Consider the following 19,648-nt stretch of genomic DNA (forward strand, 5'->3'; position numbering starts at 1 on the left):
TGAGAGCGGCGGCCGCGGCCCTGGCGCTGGGCGCAGGCGGCCGGGGCTGCTCCTCGGCGGCCACCGCCGCTGCGGCTCGGGGGTGCGGGCCGGCCCGGGGCGGTGGAGGAGGCGCCGCCTGAGCTCCGGAAGCCGCTGCCGAGGGGCGGCGGAGGGCCCTGGGAGCCGTGAGGGCGCCGAGGTCCGGGCGGGCCTTCCGTTCTGACAGGTACCGGGAGTCCCGACGACACCGCGCGGGGCCTGGCGGTGTGGGCGCGGCCGGGTGCCGGAGGGCGGAGGCCGAGGGGCTTGGGGGGAGGGGCAGGGGGCCGGGCCCGGGAGCGCGTACGGCGCGGGGTGCCCGGGCCCGGGTGGGCGCTGCCCGCGCTCCGCCCGCCGCAGCCCAGGGTCCGGCCTGCGGTTGCCTCCCGTCGGCGTCGCATTTAGCGTCGGGTACTCTCTGCACGTCGCGACCTCCGTGTTCGGGCCGCACGGCTGACGGGGACCCGAGTGAGTGAGGAATGCGGTCGTGCCGCCGTGCGGGTTCGGTGCGGCTCCCCACCCCCACCTCCCCACCCATCTTCGGTTTCGGACGTGCGCTCGGCGGCACTTGCGGCCTTTAAGATTACCTGGCCAACCGTTCTTCACCCGCCTAACAGTTAGGTTTCCGCAAAAGAACAATGGAAACAAGGTTTGTCTCCTAATCTTGTAGCCAAACGTTCGGAAGTTGCTGAATTGTTTCGCTTTGATTCATGGAGGTCAACGATCCTGAGAACATCTCGGAAAGTTGCGTTTTGATAGACTTGGTGAGGCTCCCGCTGAGCTGCCTTCGTCCACGCAGCCGCTAGTGTGTGCCGCAAGGCCGAGGTGAGAGCCCTTGCTGCTGCTGCCACGGTCCTACTTGCCGGGAGCTGAGTATTTCGGGGGGCTTTGATTTTCCCCAAAATGTCAGTGGTGAGGTCCACAGAGGCTGATAGTAGCGTCCTGTAGTAACACCCCAGGTATCACGCAGCCCTTGAAGGTTCCCACAAAGGGTCCCACAGGGTGCAGGGTGGAAGGGCCGTGGAAGAAGGGGGACAGAAAGGAATCGTTTCCAAACAGTGGTGTAGTGTTGTCCTCACAGTGGCCAGGCGTTCCTCCTACCTGGGTCCTGAAGGCCCGCACTCTGTCTGGGGCTTACTGAGACAGTGTAGTGTATGGACACCTCCTTCGTTAGGACTCTGGAAGTCTCACATTTAAGTCTTAGCACCTTAGCAGAGAGGACTGCTCAAGGTCAGAGACTCCGGAACCCGAGCGGCTAAACACAGATTCTGCCCACACAGCTTACTACCTGTGTAACTTTGAGCAACAGCCTGTCCGTGTCTCGGCTTCCTTATCCCTGAGGTTGGCGTGACCACAAACCTATGTCAGTGTGACGAAGGTGGAAGTGTGTGTCTAGGGCTGAGGACAGTCCCTGGCACACAGCAAGTGCTTCAAAGGTAGTGTCCACATGATCACGTTCAGCTGAAGGTACCTCGTAGATACCTACAGTTCCAAGGTGGAACAGGAAGTCGTGGGCCCTGCCCTTGAAGGTGATTGAGGGATTTAGGGGCGCCTGGGTGGCTCAGGCGGTTGAGCGTCTGACTTCGGTTCAGGTCATGATCTCATGGCTCGAGCAGCTTGTGCAGTGCAAAGCCTGCTTCGGAGCCTCTGTCTCCCTGCCTCTCTCTCTCTGTCCGTCTCTCTCTCTCTCTGTCCCACCCCATTCGCACGTGCACACACACGGTCTCTTGTCTCTCTGTCTCTCAGAGACATAAAAAGTTTTTTTTTAAAAGATGATTGAGGGATTTGAGGAATTCAGAGCAGAGACATAGAACTTTCAGTTCGGCTGGACTTCAGAATTCATGATAAGAAGTGGGGGTTCAAACAGCAGACTGGGTCAGGACACAGATGACCCTTCAACCTGGGATAGGGAGCACATCTGGAGCTCTGAATGAAGACACAGATACTGATGAGCCCAGCTGGGCGTGAGGAGAAGCACAGGAGAGTTGGGGGAGGGAGGAGTGCTCCAGACAGGGAGACTCGGCCACAGGCCACAGTCGTCCTCTAGAAAACAGTGGGGTGGAGAAGAGGAGATTCAGTCCTCGTCAGCCATCCGCAGGATGGACGGGGCAGGGCGTGGGGAGTGAGTGCAGGCCGAGAGCCCCTGCAGAGGACGAATCCCTGCCCTGGTGAGGCCAGAGGTGGGGCTCCACCCACACCCCTCCAGGCACACCCCAAATATAATCCCTGCCTTTCATTACCTTCTGGGCGAGCTTCAGAGCTTCAGCTTTCCTCCGGCACTGTGACATCCTGCAGTGAGCTTGCACCAGAAATAACTAGGCTCCCTAATGATGGTTTATTTTTCTATTTGGAATGCCTTTGTTCCCACAGCCCAAGAAATGTTAGCAAGTACCAGCCAGTAATTTATGCATGCGGGCCTTTTCAGGTTCAGAATGAAAGTAAAAGAAAGATCTAGATTATGCACCAAGCACATTAAAATAAGCAAAATCTTGGGGCGCCTGGGTGGCTCGGTCGGTGAAGCCTCCGACTTCAGCTCAGGTCACAATCTCGCGGTCCGTGAGTTTGAGCCCCGCGTCGGGCTCTGGGCTGATGGCTCGGAGCCTGGAGCCTGCTTCCAATTCTGTGTCTCCCTCTCTCTCTGCCCCTGCCCCATTCATGCTCTGTCTCTCTGTCTCAAAAATAAATAAAACGTTTAAAAAAAAAAAATAAGCAAAATTTCACGTGGGATATGTTTATATGTCACGTCCCATTCAGAATTTCAATTGACAGTATGTCTTATCCCAGAGAACTTTCTGGAGAATTCTTTATTATCTATGTTAGTGAGGATTCTTCTGGTTGCAGATACTTAAAGGTAGTTCAGATTGGCTTACTGAAGAGGAATTTGATTGGCTCAACGACTCGAAAATAACCCGAAGCTTATGAGTAGTTTGGGCTTTAAATGTGGCTGAACCTCAGGGTTCCCAAGGTGGCTGTTGCCCCGTGTCAGCCCCGCTCTCTGGCAGGACCTCCCCACAGGAGGCTTCCAGTAGGCCCCTGGGAAATATTCTGCGGCCATAGCCCCAGCAGGAAGAATACTTCTCTCTCCCAGTAGCCCCGGCAGAGTCCTTGGGGAGAGCCTTGCCGGTCCAGTGTGGGTCCTGCTCTCCTGTTCCCATCCCTGAACTAGCTGCCGGGGAGGGACGTGGAGCGTGCCGGGGAAACTGCAGTCAGGTGCCGTCTTCACACAGGGACAGGATGGCAAAACCAGACGGCGCAACATCCACCCTCAAAATGATATTCAGCTGTGAACGGTTCACTAAAAAATGGCATAAAACATTCGTTCGACCAATGGCTAAGTGTCTGCTGCGAGTCAGTCACTCCAGCAGGCCCCGGGTGCCACTTCTGCATCCGACCCGCCTCCCTGGAGTCCTGCCCTCCCTTCTGCGGGTGTGTGCTTGCCGTCAGCCGTTACCACGCTGCTGACCAAACTGCCCCTTTCCTCTTACTTTTGTGTAATTTGTTAACACGCTGGTTACATTGCTTTCTTAACTCAGATTTAACAAAAAACAAAAACTTGGTATTTGTATCTTAGCAAAACTGTGTTTTTACCATAACAAAGTGCCACAAACTGGATGGCTTAGGACAACAAAACTTTGGAGGCTAGAGGCTCGAAATCCAGCTGCTGGCAGGGCCACACTCTTTCTGAAGGGGAGGACTGCCTCTGCCGGTCCCAGCTTCTGGTGGTGACAGCAGTACTTGCCGGGTCGGGTGGTTGGCTTGTAGACATATCGCCCCGGGCGCTTGGCCCTTTCCTTGGCTGTGTGTGTGTCTGTGTCTCCTAAATGGACCCTTGGTGCTGCTGTATCGGGCCCGCCCTGCTCCAGGACGCCCTCATCCCAACCTCATTACATCTGCAAAGACCCTATTTCCGAAAAAGGTCATATTCACAGGCACTGGGAGTTAGGACCTCAACCTATCTTTGGAGGGACACAGTTCAACCCACAACGTGATCATGTTTTTAGGACATGTGTTTGGGAAAAGTCAAGGTAAATGATACCTTAAGTAGAATTAGAGGCTCCTGTGAAAAACGCTTAACAAAAAACTAGATTCTTTCAAAGTGATGGGGAAATTCTGAATATGTTGTGAATTATGTTGTCTGTTAGCAAGGCACGAACTAACCCTTTCCGTGGTCTAAAACGTTACCAATTCCTTTCTCTTAAGGAAGTCTTTCCTGCCCTTACAACCAGCCCAGCGCCCAGGATGCCCCACAAGATTGGCTTCGTTGTTGTCAGCTCCTCTGGACACGAAGATGGCTTCAGTGCCCGGGAACTAATGATCCACGCACCTACCGTCAGTGGGTGGAGGTCACCGAGGTGAGGTGGGCCGGGCAGGAGTGGGGGGGCGAGGGCGGGCTCCCTTCCTGCTAAGTTTCTGCTCTATTGCAACTCAGGCCTCAGAACCACACTGCTGTCTTCGTGCCGCGGTGCCGTCTGTGCAGTGATGCAGTGGGCGTTTTCCCTCTTTCTATGTTTTTAAAGAAAGTTTGTTGGATCTTTTTCCCTCAAAGCATTAAGTGACATTGGCTTCAGAAATGTACAAATACGGGGAGAGGGCGGAAACTCACCGGCCATGGTTGTTTAACTGTCTCCCCTGACTGTCCGCCGGGCCTCGCATCCTCACTGTTCCCCGTGCTGGCTTGGGTGTCTGCAGGTCCCTGCTTTCACAGCCGAGCTCCTGTGGGTAAGGTTTTGTTAGCCCCAAACTTTAACCAAGAACGTCTCTTTGAATTGATCATCTCGAATATTTGTACACCTTTTAAACTGTCTGTTGCTTGAGTAACATTATACGAGTTGGTATTTTTCTGAAACTAAGCCTTTCCTTAGAGGTCGTCAGTCTTCCCCAAACATGAAACCATAGGAGTCCCATCACGCAAGTGCCTGACAGGCTTCCTGCCTGTGGGGCCAGCTCCCCAGTGCGCCCCACCCCTCCCCAGTGGCCACGCCTCTCACGCTTCCCACCGTCCCGTTGTGGCCTCTTCAGTGTCCCTCAACGACAGCTTTGATGCGTGCACAAACTCTATAAGCTGCATTTGAGCAACTGAGTCACGGGCCCGGTTTTTGAAGGATTTTAAAAAGCCTAGAACTTCTGATTTTGTCTGGTGTCTTATTTTTCTTTAAATAATTTTGGAGGTTTTTTTTTTTTAAATATACTATAGGATTTTCAGAGTGTCCTTGTGCCCAGAATGACCTCACCACCGAGTATGACATATGTGCTTAGCATTTGAAAATAGTAACTATCTTAAACGTCTAAAGCCACACTTGACCACCGTGAGCGACTGAGGAGTGTTCAAGTCACAAGCTGCTGGGTTCCTGGTTCCCGGTGTTTACTAGCTGCCTTCTGCTTGGTTCCTGGTTCCTGGTGTTCACTAGCTGCCTTCTGCCCCAGAGCCATCTCTCTTACGAGCTTTTCATCTTTGAAACCTCAAAACCTTAGTGCTGGCAGATTTCTGGTGACTGTGCCTCCGGGGCAAAAGTCCATCAGATCTGTGCTCACCCGCCCCGTCACCCCTGCACGTCCCTTGGAGCTAGAGCTGGACTTAGAGGCTGAGCAGATTCTCCTGCATTCAGCCTGGTGTTCCTTTGTGCACTCTTCCCTTCCTCTTTTCTGTGTGCTGCTGGGAAGCAGGCACTCGTTATGCAGCAGTGGGGAGGGAGGGAGGCCACAGCGGATGGGGAGGAGGGCCCCAGCTGGCAAAGCAGGGGACCAGGAGACTGGCTGCACGGGATGGGGGAAGGTGGCAGGGGTCAGGAGTTTTTGTCTGTCACATCTAATAACATCTATGGGTGTCTGCGTGGAAATGTCAGGTCACAGCTAGATCGTAGGCTTGGACCCAGGCAACGTTTAGTTGGGGCTGCTTGACGCAGGAGGTTTCTAAAGCCGTGGTCAGATAGGCACCCTATGGTGAGTGTGGGGAGAGGAAGGAGCCTGGAACCCAGCCCAGGGGAGGGCGCCCTAAGGTAGGAGGAGGCCAGGAGCTGCGGACTGAACAGAGCAGGACTGGGAAGTCCACTGCACATGGCCTTGGCCAGAGTTGGCTGTGGCAGCATATGCCCTGGAGGGACTGGGGAGGGTGCGTGAAGAGCTGAGCTGGTGGCCACAGACAGCTCCTGCGTGACATTGGCAGCCAGGCCCCGGTGCGGTCACAGGAGGGGTTTCTTAGGATGGGGGGGGGGGGGGGTCTTAAGAGTGCGTCTGTGTGTTGCTGGAAGTTTCGGGGGCAGGCTGGCTCTAGCACTGTTTAGGAGGCTGGGGGTGGGGGGGCACCGGCAGGGACACCACCCCATTCGGGGAGTGAGCAGCCCCATCTGAGGTTCTTGTCTTCTCAGTGGAGAGGGAGGCGCCTGGAGAGGTGGCAGAGGAGGGCCAGGGAGCACGACCAGGGGGCAGGAGTGAGCACACCCTGCAGGCCGCCGAGCCCCTTCCACCTGTCCCCTCCTTGGGTGCGTCCCCTTCCCGGGGCCCTGGATGCCCCACCATTGTGAGCCGGGGCATGCCAGCTCAGCGGACGCGGCGTCTACTGCCCAAACGCTGTGCTCTGTTGTTCATCGTGATCAGATCATGCAGCGTGAGGGCTGTGCTGACGCTGCGGTTCTCTGACCTCCAGTGTAGGTTCTTAACGCGCTGTGTCACGTACTAAGCAAAATTAGAAGCTCCGCAGTGGCCAGTCGCAGGCTTCTGCGGACCACCAGGCACGTGTGGCACCCGCTCAGTGTTGATTCTTGCCCGGCACCCTTCGCTCGGGATTCGCCAAGCACGTGGTTTTCCTGATGCATCTGGGTTCCTGGGGAAAGCCCTTCGGCCCCGCTTGCCCACTAGAACAGCCTCTTAAGACGGAAGTATTGATCTCGTGGTAAACCTCAGGTTTCATTTTGGACGGTTTTCCGCCGTGAAAAGTCTGACTCACGCAGGTCGGGTGTGAACTAGAGCCTCAGCCCCTCCTTGCGAAGCTGGAGGCTGGAGGGGGCAGCCGTGCCGCGTGGGGCCCTCACATCAGCACCCAGACCGCCACGCGGTGGGTGGGGAGCGCCACGCACATGGCTGGAAACCGCGGCCGTGACCGTGTGGAAAAAACAATGGTTTGCTTTCAGATTTTGCCGGTTTCCGCAAGAGATCGTTCTTCAGATGGTGGAGAGGTGTCGAATAAGAAAGCTGCAGCTGCTCGCCCACCAGTACATGATCCCCAGCAAAGTGGAGTTCTACGTCAGCGAGAGCCTGCCCGAGTACTTCGTGCCCTACCAGGCAGAGCGCTTTCGAAGGCTCGGGTGAGCGTGACCTGGAAAGGTCTGGTGGGAACTGTCAACCCGACTCCCTGTCTCAATGCAGCGCAAAGCAACGGATCGCCCTCTGCGGTTGGTCCTGTGTCACAGACTTGTCTTTGGTGCTGGGGGACATGGTGTCTGAGCAGCCGCCCCACGTAGAATATGCTCTGTAAGCAGGGCTGTCGTTTTCATCCACGGAGCTCGTCTCTGCCTCAGATCTAGAACTTGTTTTAAGAAGCCTGGTTAGAGTGCAACTTCTGAGCTTTTTCCCTAGGTCTTTCCACTCTAGACTTAACTTGTATTTAACCCTGTGGAGTTCAGTGGCAGCAGCGGCCACTTCTGCGCAGGACGGTCCCTGTCAACATGACTCTGGCGTGTGCTCTCTTTCAGCTATGTCTCTCTCTGTGACAACGAGAAGACGGGCTGCAGAGCCCGGGAGCTGAAGTCCGTCTACGTGGACGCGGTGGGACAGTTTCTCAAGCTGACCTTTCACGAAAACCACCTCAACAAGTACAACATATATAATCAGGTGAGACGCGGGCCCTCCCCTTGACCGCCCCCCGCCTCCTGGTGGCATTGCGTGGGCCCGCACCCCTTGGCAAAGACATTTCAAGTCTTTCTCCAAGATGGTAACTTTTGCGGAAGGGCGGTAGGCCGTTCCGAGCCACGCTGTCCCATCAGGAGCCACTGCCGCACACGGACGTTGCACGCTGGGGGCCTGGGCACCCAAGCGCGAGGGGCTGCGCGGGTTAACTGGACACTGGAGTTCAGAGGCTTCACGTGAGGAAGAGAGTCATTTCCACAGTGAAGTGATAATATTGTGGCCATGTTCAGTTTAAAACCGATGTCATTCTTTTCACAGTTTTTTACTGTGTCCGTTAGAAAACTTGGGGCATCTGGGTGGCTCAGTCGGTTAAGCATCTGACTCTTGGTTTTGGCTCAGGTCATGATCTCGCAGTTTGTGTGATCGAGTCCCGAGTGGGGTTCCACACTGACAGTGAAGAGCCTGCTTGGGATTTCCCTCTCACCTCTCTCTCTGCCCCTCCCTTGTGTGCACGCACACACTCCCTCTCTCTGTCTCTCAAAATAAATAAACTCAAAAAAAAAAAAAAAAAAAGGAAATTTAAAATTACCTGTGTGATTTGCACCGTTTCTGTTAGAGGACGCTCTTCTAGATAAACCCACTAAATTTTGCAAGATAAATCAACCCCTTGGGAGAAATTGGGGATGTGATGAAATGTTGCATGTAGTCAAGCTCCAAGCAAATAACTCTCATCTTCCTCCCTCCCTTCCCATCTTTCTTTTTCTTTTCTCTTTTTCAGTTTTGTTTTGTTTTGGGCATGATTAATGTAGTGGAAATCAACAGTGTCCACAGCAGACTCTTAATTAGCACAGATACTTTCAACACTCCCTGCCCCCTCCAAGAGGAATGGAAACGTTCCACCACATCAAAGTTTTATATTCAGCCAGTGACTTGGAAGCGAGCTCTGAGACATTACTTGGTCCATTGCAGCCATGCTTGACCATAAACTAGAAGACTGATACTTTCTCCTCCCCATCTTGTGTGTGTGAACCTGCAGTTCCCCTCACTTCATTCCAGTAGTGATCCTCAAGAAAGGGAGGATGTGGGAAGGGGACTCCTCCCCCTTCAGGGAATCACTGATCCAGACAGACTGAGCTACGTCAATGTAGAATTTGAGTTCGTTGTCTAGTTTACCAAGATCGTGTGGATGGGCCCCCACACTTGACTGTGAGGAAGCACTTCAACAAGAGGCTGTGTTAAACCTGTAGAGGTTTTGGGGCGCCTGGGGGGCTCAGTCGGTTACGCGTCCAACTTTGGCTCAGGTCATGATCTCACGGTCCGTGGGTTCGAGCCCCATGTCAGGCTCTGTGCTGACAGCTCAGAGCCTGGAGTCTGCTTCAGAGTCTGTGTCTCCCTGTCTCTCTGCCGTTCCCCCACTCGCACTTTGTCTCTCTCTCCCCTTCAAAAATAAATAAACATTAAAAATAATTTTTTTAATTAAAAAAAAAAAACCTGTGGAGGTCTTTTAGCCTTTATTGTTTTAATATACTTTCGACGTTAAAATAGCCACTCGATTTGGTATTAGAATACCAACTTATGTAATTCGTAGAAAGTATTCGTGGTAATTCTATACACTAGCAACTCAATACACTTGGCATTTTACAATGAATGTGCTTTGATGTACATCATCCTCCTTGATGACAGTATGAGTGGGCAGCTTGTCTTAAAGGGAGTAAGTCACAAATTTGATACTTAATTTCTGTTGGTCAACTCTCCCTTAGGTTGCTCTGGTTGCAGTAAATATCATTGGAGACCCTGCAGATTTTGGTGATGAAAGCAATATTGTAAGTTTGGGAAGTTTCATTCCTAGAGAAGAAAACGTATTTCTAGCAAGAGGGGATTGATCACTTTTGTCACATAAAGTGTCCTCTTGAAAATGTTTATAAAATTGTCTGTTGAATAACTAGCAGATAATCTTTAGCAGCTATAGTGTATTAAAGTTTCTTTCACTCAAGAATTTGAACTGTCCTTCCAAAAGACTAGGGTCCTTAAAGCCTGCTGACACCTTCCTATCACGTCACCTCTTAGTTAAGGCTTTGTGTTGTTCCTGTTTTCCTCTGAGACGCTAAGCAGAATGTTTTGCTCCCAAAGACCTCTAGAGAGAAGCTGATTGATCATTATCTGGGGCACAACACCGAGGACCCAGCTCTGGAAGGAACTTGTACTGGGTAAGAGTCCCTCCTCCCAAGGCCATCAACTCCTGTGACGCTCCTCAGAATCACCAAAGTGTGAGTCACCTCCAGAGGATTCTGGGCTCGAGAGCCTCTCAGTTCAATTCTGAGCTAGATAAGCCACTGATGGGATTGACTTAAATACACTTAAAGATTAGGGTCACTGTTTTCTTTAGCACGTCTTCACTTACTGCCCTTCAGAGACATCTTCGTTTCTCGTGTGTTCAGGTATTACTGGAAAGTTCCTAAAATGCATGCAGGTAAAAGATCTGTCAACTGTGCTTTGATGTTTTATTGGCACAGGCAACTTTGTGGGTAAGAATTAAAGGAATTAGTTGACCCGAATTGTCAGTTCCTAGAGCCTTCATCTTATGTCTGCTTTAAACACTCCCCGCTCACACGCACCCCGTGACGGCTGGGCTGCAGGCCCAAGGGAGGCTCCCCTGGGAGCGAGGCTCACTGTCCACTGGTGTGTGTACTTGGCACACAAGTGCCTCCTGAGCCACAGAAAGAATCTGTCCATGTTTTATGCAAGCAGAGGAGCCCGGCTTAGGAATGAATTACTCTGTGTCAGCAGTCTGGACTGCCTTGCTTCCTGCGGAGCGTCCCTGGGCCCGCCGCCTGGCAGTTACGGCATGGGTGTAAGGATGTGAGTAGGGACACTGTCCCTACGTGTGTATAAAAATAATGAGGAGGGGCGCCTGGGTGGCGCAGTCGGTTAAGCGTCCGACTTCAGCCAGGTCACGATCTCGCGGTCCGTGAGTTCGAGCCCCGCGTCAGGCTCCGGGCTGATGGCTCAGAGCCTGGAGCCTGTTTCCCATTCTGTGTCTCCCTCTCTCTCTGCCCCTCCCCCGTTCATGCTCTGTCTCTCTCTGTCCCAAAAATAAAATAAAAAACGTTGGAAAAAAAAAAAATAAAAATAATGAGGAAAGTGACCTCTCACCTCCACAGGCCGCTCTGCCTCCCACAGACGCTCCCTGCGCCCCACAGGGTGACGGCAGTGCCCTCCTTACCTTTCCGGGTGAGGACTGACGCAGTGATCCCTCCACGTCCGTCAGCACCACCCCCCGGACAGCTCCTCGGCTCTGCCCTCAGTGAAGCCCCAGGGGTAGAACAGGGACCGCCAGACCCTCTGGCTGGTCTTAGTAGCTCCCACAGAAGTTCTTTAGGTTATTTGGACTCTGTTTACGTTAGTTCTTTATCAAGTTAGCCCGCTGGAGCGGTGGTGCACAGCGTGCCCATCCTGACTCATCCGCAGGGCTTTGCTGAAGGCACAGAGAGGTCGGTAGAAAGCCTGTGTGCTGTGTCGTGCGGCGGCACCAGACATAAAGGTGCCCGGGTCACCGCCAGGGGGTACTCGTGGACCGTGGGGAGACCCGCGCTCCTGAAACTGCCCAGCGCCCTGGAATTGTGACCAAGGGGCCAGAGGACAGGTGCCACTCTTCTCTTTGTGGCATTTTCATAGTGAGATGGAGTCTTTGCTTTCATCTCTAGGACTTTGGGGCAAAGCAACTTTGACTGAAGGGTATAGAATACGTTTAGGCGGAAATGGTTAATCTTGTACCAGCACCAAAGCATGTTACTGCCTGGTCATCACTGACCTTTGTTTCTCTTTGAGAGGGAGGGCAAGAGTGAGCAAGGGGCAGAGAGAGAGAGAGAGGGAGAATCCCACAGAGGCTCCACACCGTGCAGAGCCCAAAGGGGGGCTCAAGTTCACCCAACACAGGGCTCAAATCCCTGAACCGTGAGACCATGACCTGAGCCGAAGTTGGACGCTTAACCGACTGAGCCCCCCAGATGCCCCTAGCTGTTCTCTCTCCCTTCCCATCATCGAGATTAATTGATGTTGTTCTAAGCTGCTGAAGCTGACCCCACCACCAAGTCTGGTGGAGTGCTGAATTCCAGGGGTGGGGAAGGGCTGGAGGGCTGTGAACAATGATATGAGACAACCAGGCTTTTATGATGAGTAACATTTTCATCAAAATCTACCTATATATAAATATTTTTTTTAATGTTTATTTACTTTTAAAGGAGAGAGAGAGTGTGAGCTGGGGGGGGGGGGGGGGAGAGGGGGTGGGGGACACAGAATCCGAAGCAGGCTCCAGGCTCCGAGCTGTCAACACAGAGCCCAACGCAGGGCTTTGAACCCATGAACCATAAGATCATGACCTCAGCCGAAGTCAGAAGCTTAAATGACTGAGCCACCCAGGCGCCCCCTGTATATAAAAGTTTCTAAGCCAAAGCTAACAACTGGCTTACTTTGTGTAGCTCATACAGCAGACGGAGACTCTGAAACATGTCCTCAGTTAGCATTTTTGTTGAGCAGTTACGTTGGCATTACTGTTTTAAATGTTAGACCCAGGAGAAGGCTGCCAGCCCGCTGTGGAATTTGAAAGAAAGAGTGGGGTGACAGGTAATCAGAAATGGGGTGTTCAGATAACCAAAAAGGTCATTTATTCCTGGAAGGATTTTTCCGGTCTCCCCAGGAGTGGGGATGTCCCACAGACGGACGCTGTGAGGAGAAGGCCAGGCAAAGTGCTTCTCCATCCATAGCGCCCGTCAGAGGCTGGTGCTGGTGTCAGGCGTGCTGGGCGCCTGGACTCCTGGCCCCACAAGTCAGACGCCTTAAGAATGGTGCATAGAAACGTGTTCGTTTTAGTCCGGGTTTTCCCTGTTCTTCAGATGATTGACGTACACTGTCCTGTCCCCGGTGCCCAGAACAGAGCTGGGCACGGGGTCTGCACTCAAAGTATCTACTGAAGAGTAAATAAAACGTTAAAAAAGAAATAAAATTTAAAAAAAAGAACTATCTGTTGAAGAATGCAGCAAAGGCTCAGACGCCCCAAGTATAGTTTAACTAATGGCCAAGAGCACAAGCTGTGGAGTCAGAAAGACCCGCTTGCACTGAGAGCTGAGTGACTGAAGCCCGTCACAGTTTTTCTGAGCCTCTGCTTTCTCAGGCAAGAAGGCTCCAGGAGCAGAAGTGGTGGGGGTGCCGTGTCTGCGACCCTGTCTTCGGCACTGGACCCTCGGGGCTCCCTCAACCACTGCCCTGTCCACTCTGAAATACCCGTTTCGTTCCTTTAGGAAATCTGACTACATTTCTCCACTAGATGACTTAGCTTTCGATATGTACCAAGATCCAGAAGTTGCCCAGATTATACGTAAATTAGACGAAAGAAAACGTGAAGCCGTCCAAAAGGAACGCTACGACTATGCCAAGAAGCTGAAACAAGCTATTGCTGATTTGCAAAAGGTACTGCTTCTGGAGCGAGCGGCCCCCCCTCAGTTCTGTGAGAAGGCTGCCCGTGACCCCGACGCGTGGCACAACAAAGGCCCGTGGACGTTTAGCGTGGGTCCAAAGACATAAGCAAAACGAAGTTAGGGACGGTCCAGCCCCTAGGTTAAGCGTAAGTGAAGGCACAGGCCCCGCCTCTTCAGACCTCGTCCTCTGCGGCCGCGTCGCTGTCCTGAAGTGCCAGGGAACCCAAGAGGTTTATGGTCCCTGTGACTCGCGCAGGGTCTTAGACGCTGGGGCAGGGACATGCAGCACCCCTCGTGGGCTTGCGTGGCTGCCGCTCCGTGGCCCCAGCCCAGTCCCCCCCCCGCCCCCCCCCCGTGAGTGATGCTGTCACCTGAGCCTCGTGGGGCAAGCCGTGCGTGTGCCCATGCAGCACCCCTCGTGGGCCTGCGTGGCTGCCGCTCCGTGGCCCCAGCCCAGTCCCCCCCAACCCCCGCGAGTGATGCCGTCACCTGAGCCTCGTGGGGCGAGCCGTGCGTGTGCCCAAGGCGCGCGGGCCCACATGAGGCAGAGTGACCCTGTGTGCTTCAGGTGGGCGAGCGCCTCGGGCGGTACGAGGTGGAGAAGCGCTGTGCGGTGGAGAAGGAGGACTACGACCGCGCCAAGGAGAAGCAGCAGCAGATGGAACGGTTCCGCGGCCAAGTATACGAGCAGCTGCGGCTGCACAGCCTCGTGGACGCCGAGCTGGTAGGTGCGCGGGCCGCCCCGAGGGGCCGCTCGCCCGCAGCGTGCATTCGCGAGACACGCGCGGCCCTATGGCGCTCAGGTCACGCTTCAGATGGGTGACCTCAGGGGCACCTGCGGGGACTCAGTCGGTGGGGCACCCGACCCGATTTCAGCCCAGGTCACGATCTCCTGGTCGTGGGATCGAGCCCTGCGTCAGCCTGCTCAGGGTTCTCTCGCTCCCTCTGCCTCTCTCCCCTGCTCGTGCGTGCGCTCACGTGTGCTCTTTTTCTAAAATAAAACTTTAAAAAACTTTCTTAACTAAAAGATCCAAAGAAAAGATAGGTGACTTCAGCTCCCTCGGCCTCCGTGGGAGGTGCTGCTGGACACGAGCGGTGAGACTCACGGGAGAGGAGGAGGGGAACGGGCCGGGGCCCGTATCTCGCCGCATCTCCCCAGCCCGGTTTCCTCGTTTGCCAGCCCTCCTCACGTGTGCCTCGTGGCCTCGGGAGCGTCAAGCGTGAACAGTCCCGACAGCCCCGGCTCGTTAAGACAATCTCCTGGGAGATGCCGTGCCTCGGACCTTTAGAGCCCACACGGGCAGTGGTGTCCATCCCACATCACAGGCTAGGAAACAGGCCCAGAGCTGCACAACGGAGTCCGTGTGAGAGCGTGCACTCTGCCGCGGCACTACTGGGCTCAGATCCGGGCTCAGATCCGGCCCCGTTGCTGGCAGTGTGATCTCAGGGCCAGTCCTCGGCCACCCTGTGCCTCGGTTTCCTTACCCTATGTACGAGGCGTACCTCAAAGGAGATTGTCCGGTGCACTTCCCTCCGTGCCCAGCGCGAGCTAACCGATGTCACGATGACACAGAGGCACCCGCTTTCGCAGCCATAGGGCGGAGCGCACGGCCGTGCCGGGTTCGGGTCTCGCCAGGCGCGCTCTGCCCACGTACCTCGTCTCTGCTAGCAGGTGTGCACGCACGCTTCCGCCCTGCAGTGACCCAGGCAGTATGCTCGCGGTCACGCTGGCGCTCTGGCGTGCCGCCACTTCCGTAGCGCACACAGCCGTCGAGAGATGGGTCAGATGGGGCGACAGGACTGGGGGCCCCTTGGCCTGCCTCAGCTGTCGCGCCCTCCCCCCCCCCCCCGGAATGGCATGGCAGCAGCCCCGGGAATGAAGGGTCCCGTTTCTCCCCAGGTGCAAAGGCCTCCTGACCTGCCCCTGCAGCCCCTGGCACACTCTGGCAGTCCTCACCACCAGCAGCCAGCGCTGTCTCGACAGCGAGAGGACAGAGCCCCAGAAAGCCTGCGTGCAGAGCCCTTCCTTCAGGAAAAGCCTCCAGCACGTCCCCTGGGCCCTCCTCAGCCCGCCACAGCGGACCAGGCCCCGCCCTCCGCGGACCCTCACCTCAGGACCCACGTAGGTAACTCAGTTTCACGTTGGGTGCAGCGCGATCAGAGACACGCAGTGAGGACCCATTGGTGCCTGGGCTCTCCCAGCGCGGGGATCAGGGCACATGCCTGCACAGCCCCCGCCCGTCCTGCGTTCCAGGACAGGGACATAAGTGCCGAAGCCTGAGCAGCCGGCAGGTAATCACCCCTCCTGGGGAGGCCCTGTGTGAACTTGGACCGGCCGGGCCTCCCACCGCAGGCGGCCCGGGACATGCTGGCCTCTGGAGCCTGTGCTTCACCTGTAAACAGGCGCAAGCAGCAGCTGGAAGGATTGCTTCCAGGAATAAATGAGACAGTGTTTGTGCAGCCTAACGTAAGCTGCCTTCGGTAGACCCTCAGGACGAGTCGTGTGCTCGTCACGTACACATGCAAGGTACCGTGCTTCCAGAATCTTCTGTGTTGTGGGTAACAGAAAACCCGGCTAAACTGGGGGCCTGCTGGCTTCAGTAACGAGGGACTTGAGGGACCGCGCAGGTTCGGGCTTGGTTTGATTCAGCAGCTCGGCAGTGTCCTCGACGCCCGCTGCCTTCCTGTCTCAACTCTGCTTCCTGTGGGTCCGAGGCGCCCTGGGGCTGGACCTGCCACGTGGCTTCAGGTGCACACGGCGTCCCGTCCGAGGGGACCGTGCGCACCTGAACGGATGCATCACGTGCCGGCCCAGAAGTGGTGACAGGGACCAGAGGAGGGCCTCGCCAGAGCTCCCATCCGTGCGCCAGGCCGGTGTGACCGGTGGCCTCTGGGCGGGGAGGCAGGGCGCCAGGCGGGCACGGGGAGTGTCTGCTGCGGCCTGAGGCCCAGGAAAGCCAGCGAGGACGGCACTGGTGTGGCTGCCTCCCCAGGAACATCTTGTCTGTGACTTCATTGCTTTAAGTCATGTTTAATACCTCGGCACATGATACTCTAACATCCCCTTTGTTACCACATCAACATGTTTTACAGCAGAGTAGATTTTAGAAGATGAGAAACTCATTCTCGCACACGGTGTACCCCCCGTTTATGTCTCAGTGGGTATTAAGTGTGAGTGAAGCGTCACGGTGACACCTGCCTCGGGAAATGACTCAGCAGTTTCTGCTCTCACTTAATTTTCCGGAAGTCTGCTACATACTTACTTGTCGAGTTGCGTGTCTGTCTCCACGTGGGGATGAAGCCCCAGGAGGCAGGGAGTCCGTGTCGCCCACTGGTTGGGCCAGGGGCCCGACGAACACCTGTGGGGCTGAGCGCCCGCCTGGAGCAGCAGGAAGAGCAGAAGGCTACCCTGAGGTCCTCGGCTGGGCCGCCAGATGACAAGCACGTTTAAAATAATGAGGCCTGATCGTTATTTCTAAGTCGTAAAGTATGGAAAAAAAACAGAAGTCTTGTCAAGAAAACACAATGACTTGTACCCTAGTCAGTTCATGTCCTGTGAACTGTAATTACCAGCCGTAAATAGCAACTGACGCGGAGTTCGGGCCACCTTGTTGTTAGGTCTGTAGTGAACTTGGAAAGGAATAGAGACCCTGTCTAAGTTTTCCTATCAAATCCTGCCGTCGCATCAGTTGTCCTAATCTGATGAAACTGATATTTAGCGAAATACCGTTGTTCAGACCAGGTAAGTGCAGAGCAGTAAGCCTGCAGTGTAGACATGGTGTTGGCAGTGGGGGAGCCCCGCCGGAGCTCTGTAGCCGCCCTTCCTCTCCTGTAGCTCCAGGCCGTGCCCTACGATGAGCGGCCCCTTCCTGCTGCCCGGAAGCAGCCTGCGGCGGCCCTGGAACCAGAGAAGAGTGACTGGGATGGCAGTGAGGCTCCCAGAGGAGCTGCCACTGGGGAGCCGGAGCCCTTGACGGAGAAGGCATTGAGAGAGGCCAGCCCTGCCGTGGACGTGCTCGGAGAAGCCCTGGTAGCGAGCGGGCCCCGCGGGTGGGCGCGGGTCACGGGGAGGGACGAGGGCGGGAAAGCGCCCACGGCTCTGTGTCTGAGATGTCCTTGGCTTCCTGTTGTCCTTGTTCGCTTGAAGCCTTCTGATAATTATTAATTATATAAAACAGCAGACGCATAAGCCAGAACTTAAGATTTTATGAACGAGTGTTGAAGATACTGTCTAGTGTTGCCAGAGCCCGTGTTGAAAACCTGCCCCTCCCAGAACCTGCTAACTCAGGCCGGGTGGGGGGGGGGGGGGGGGGGGGAGATGATGGCAAAACAAAACAGAGGACGGCAGTCTCCTCTTGAAATGAGCCCAGTGGGCCTCTCCCTGGTCCCCTGGCCCCGGGGCGCCAGCTTCACAGTATTTCTCCTGGCGGAACTTCTGACACTTTCCGTACTTTAGCAGGGCCTTCGGTGTTCTGCGTTAGAGAAATTATTGTTGAAGTGTACATATTAATTCTGTTCTCACGAGAGATTTTTCTCCATCCAGAACAAACAGAGGCTGGGGTCGCAGGGTCCTGGGGGGGCGGCGTGACATCACTGAAACGCCTGCACGGAGTAAGGCAGCCTCTGGTCTGTGGTAGGTCGCTGGAGCCTACTCCAAGACGTGGTCGTACCGGGAAGACGCGCTGCTCGCACTGTGCAAACAGCTGATGCAGATGCCCGCTGGAGCCCCCAAGGAGGAGCTGAAGAACGTTCTGCGAGCGTCCATCTTCCTCGTGAGGAGAGCCGTCAGAGACCTCGTGACCCCAGTGAGTCCCCTCCGCCCCTCAGTGGCCCCGGCTCTACGGGTGAGGTGCCCCCGGGGCTCGGGGTAGCCCGGGAGGGGCCACGGGTGTCGCTGGGAATCAAGGTTCTGTGGCAGGAAGCGTGCTCAGCGAAGGGCATCGGAGCCTGTCTCTGCCACGCAGAGGTGGAGCCACGCGTTCTGCTCTCGAACGGCACCAGCTTTGCCGCGCTCTTTAAAGCAGCGTCCGCTGAGGCCGGGCTCCCCGCGACCCGCAGGCACTCGGTTGACGTTTTTATGTTTCACGAGCCCCAGGAGCCCGGGGCCGTTAGCGAATCCCCCGACCCCACAGGGGCCGTGACCGTGAGCTCGCCCGGCGGCACCGCTGTCCACATTTCCCCGGCCCGGCAGGAAGGTCAGGCGCTTGGCGTCCAGGGCGAAGCGGGTGCCTCCTGACACGTGAGGCGCCGGCACGTGTCTTCCCAGCTCGAGGCGCTGTGTTCAGGAAGTGGCTTTCAGCTCGCCCTCTGCGGCCCTCCCCGCAGCACGTGATGTTCCACACAATGCTTGTGTTTCTCGTTCACAGTAAATGTCAGAGGAGTGCCTCGGCTTTTACCACTTTCTCCTTAGGTCTTTCAGGCTTCTTTGAAACTGCTGAAAATGATAATTACACAATATATTCCCAAACACAAGCTGAGCAAGCTCGAAACGGCCCACTGTGTGGAGAGAACCGTTCCCGTTCTGCTCACCAGGACCGGAGACTCCTCTGCTCGCCTCCGAGTCATAGCTTCCAATTTTATCCAGGTACGGATGCCGCCGTGAAGCTTGAAACGGCAAAGAAGCGTGTCACTGCAGCCGTTGGGCCTTGCGAGGTTCTGTCTCCCCGAAGAGCGTCACCCGTTCTCCTTCGTGACGCCCTGCCCTGCGTCTCTTGTGCTCTGAAAGCTGAGTTTTGCCTTAGATGTAAACTTCGGTGAAGTATAGTTTGGCTCGTCTGGTATTTGTCTGCGTCGACACGCGCTGGTAACTTCTAGTGAAACTAGATGGAAAGCTGAACCAGAATAGGAAATTGGGGGCAAAGAGAGAAATGTGTAATGACCTCAATCTAAGTAGTTGTGTTCTTGCCGCACACGAGCCTCCTCCAGGCCAGGCATCGTGGGAAATCCCGAGGGAGCTCTTGCCCCGAGGTCCATGCTGGGGCTTCAGCAAGTCTATGAGCCCCGAAGGTCCTGCACAACATTCTCAGAGGGATCGTTTTTAGTGTGAAGAACCACGAATCTCATTTTCTGTAACAAACTTGAGTTTGTTGAGTATGAAAAAGGAGGGGGGAGTTATGCTAATACGGCAAAAGTGACGCCAAAGTCCTACAAGACACCCCCTCTTGCTTGTGACTCGGTTTGGGGGAGATGGCGGTTTTCAGAAGGGGTGTTGAAAATGAGAGCGTGTCTTTCCTCCATGAAGTCATTTTTAAGACCTCTGCTTTCCGAGTAGTTTGGAGGTGCCGCGGTGCGGTGCCCTCGTCCAGCAGCAG

At 55.2% G+C, this 19,648-nt stretch overlaps 1 protein-coding gene across 5 annotated transcripts in view; it reads left to right on the top strand.

Annotated features, from left to right (window-relative positions):
* Positions 1-68: 68 nt before the first annotated feature.
* Positions 69-19,648, top strand: part of CEP104 (centrosomal protein 104) — a 35,703-nt gene continuing 16,123 nt past the window's right edge. Inside the window, exons 1-13 of one of the 5 annotated variants that reach the window (XM_058719339.1) lie at positions 69-208; positions 692-846; positions 4,248-4,373; positions 7,149-7,322; positions 7,710-7,848; positions 9,624-9,686; positions 9,994-10,070; positions 13,161-13,329; positions 13,906-14,061; positions 15,238-15,459; positions 17,173-17,367; positions 17,975-18,142; positions 18,748-18,921. In XM_058719339.1, coding sequence (XP_058575322.1) covers positions 4,261-4,373; positions 7,149-7,322; positions 7,710-7,848; positions 9,624-9,686; positions 9,994-10,070; positions 13,161-13,329; positions 13,906-14,061; positions 15,238-15,459; positions 17,173-17,367; positions 17,975-18,142; positions 18,748-18,921 — 1,650 coding nt within the window. In that variant the 5' untranslated portion in view covers positions 69-208; positions 692-846; positions 4,248-4,260. Of the gene's footprint in view, positions 209-691; positions 847-3,783; positions 4,374-7,148; positions 7,323-7,709; positions 7,849-9,623; positions 9,687-9,993; positions 10,071-13,160; positions 13,330-13,905; positions 14,062-15,237; positions 15,460-17,172; positions 17,368-17,974; positions 18,143-18,747; positions 18,922-19,648 lie in introns of those variants that run through there. The other 4 variants (XM_058719338.1, XM_058719340.1, XM_058719337.1 and 1 more) reach the window with 4 other exon arrangements.

The sequence above is a fragment of the Neofelis nebulosa genome, chromosome 2 (genome assembly GCF_028018385.1).
Source record: "Neofelis nebulosa isolate mNeoNeb1 chromosome 2, mNeoNeb1.pri, whole genome shotgun sequence".
In the NCBI taxonomy this organism is placed as follows: Eukaryota; Metazoa; Chordata; class Mammalia; order Carnivora; family Felidae; genus Neofelis; species Neofelis nebulosa.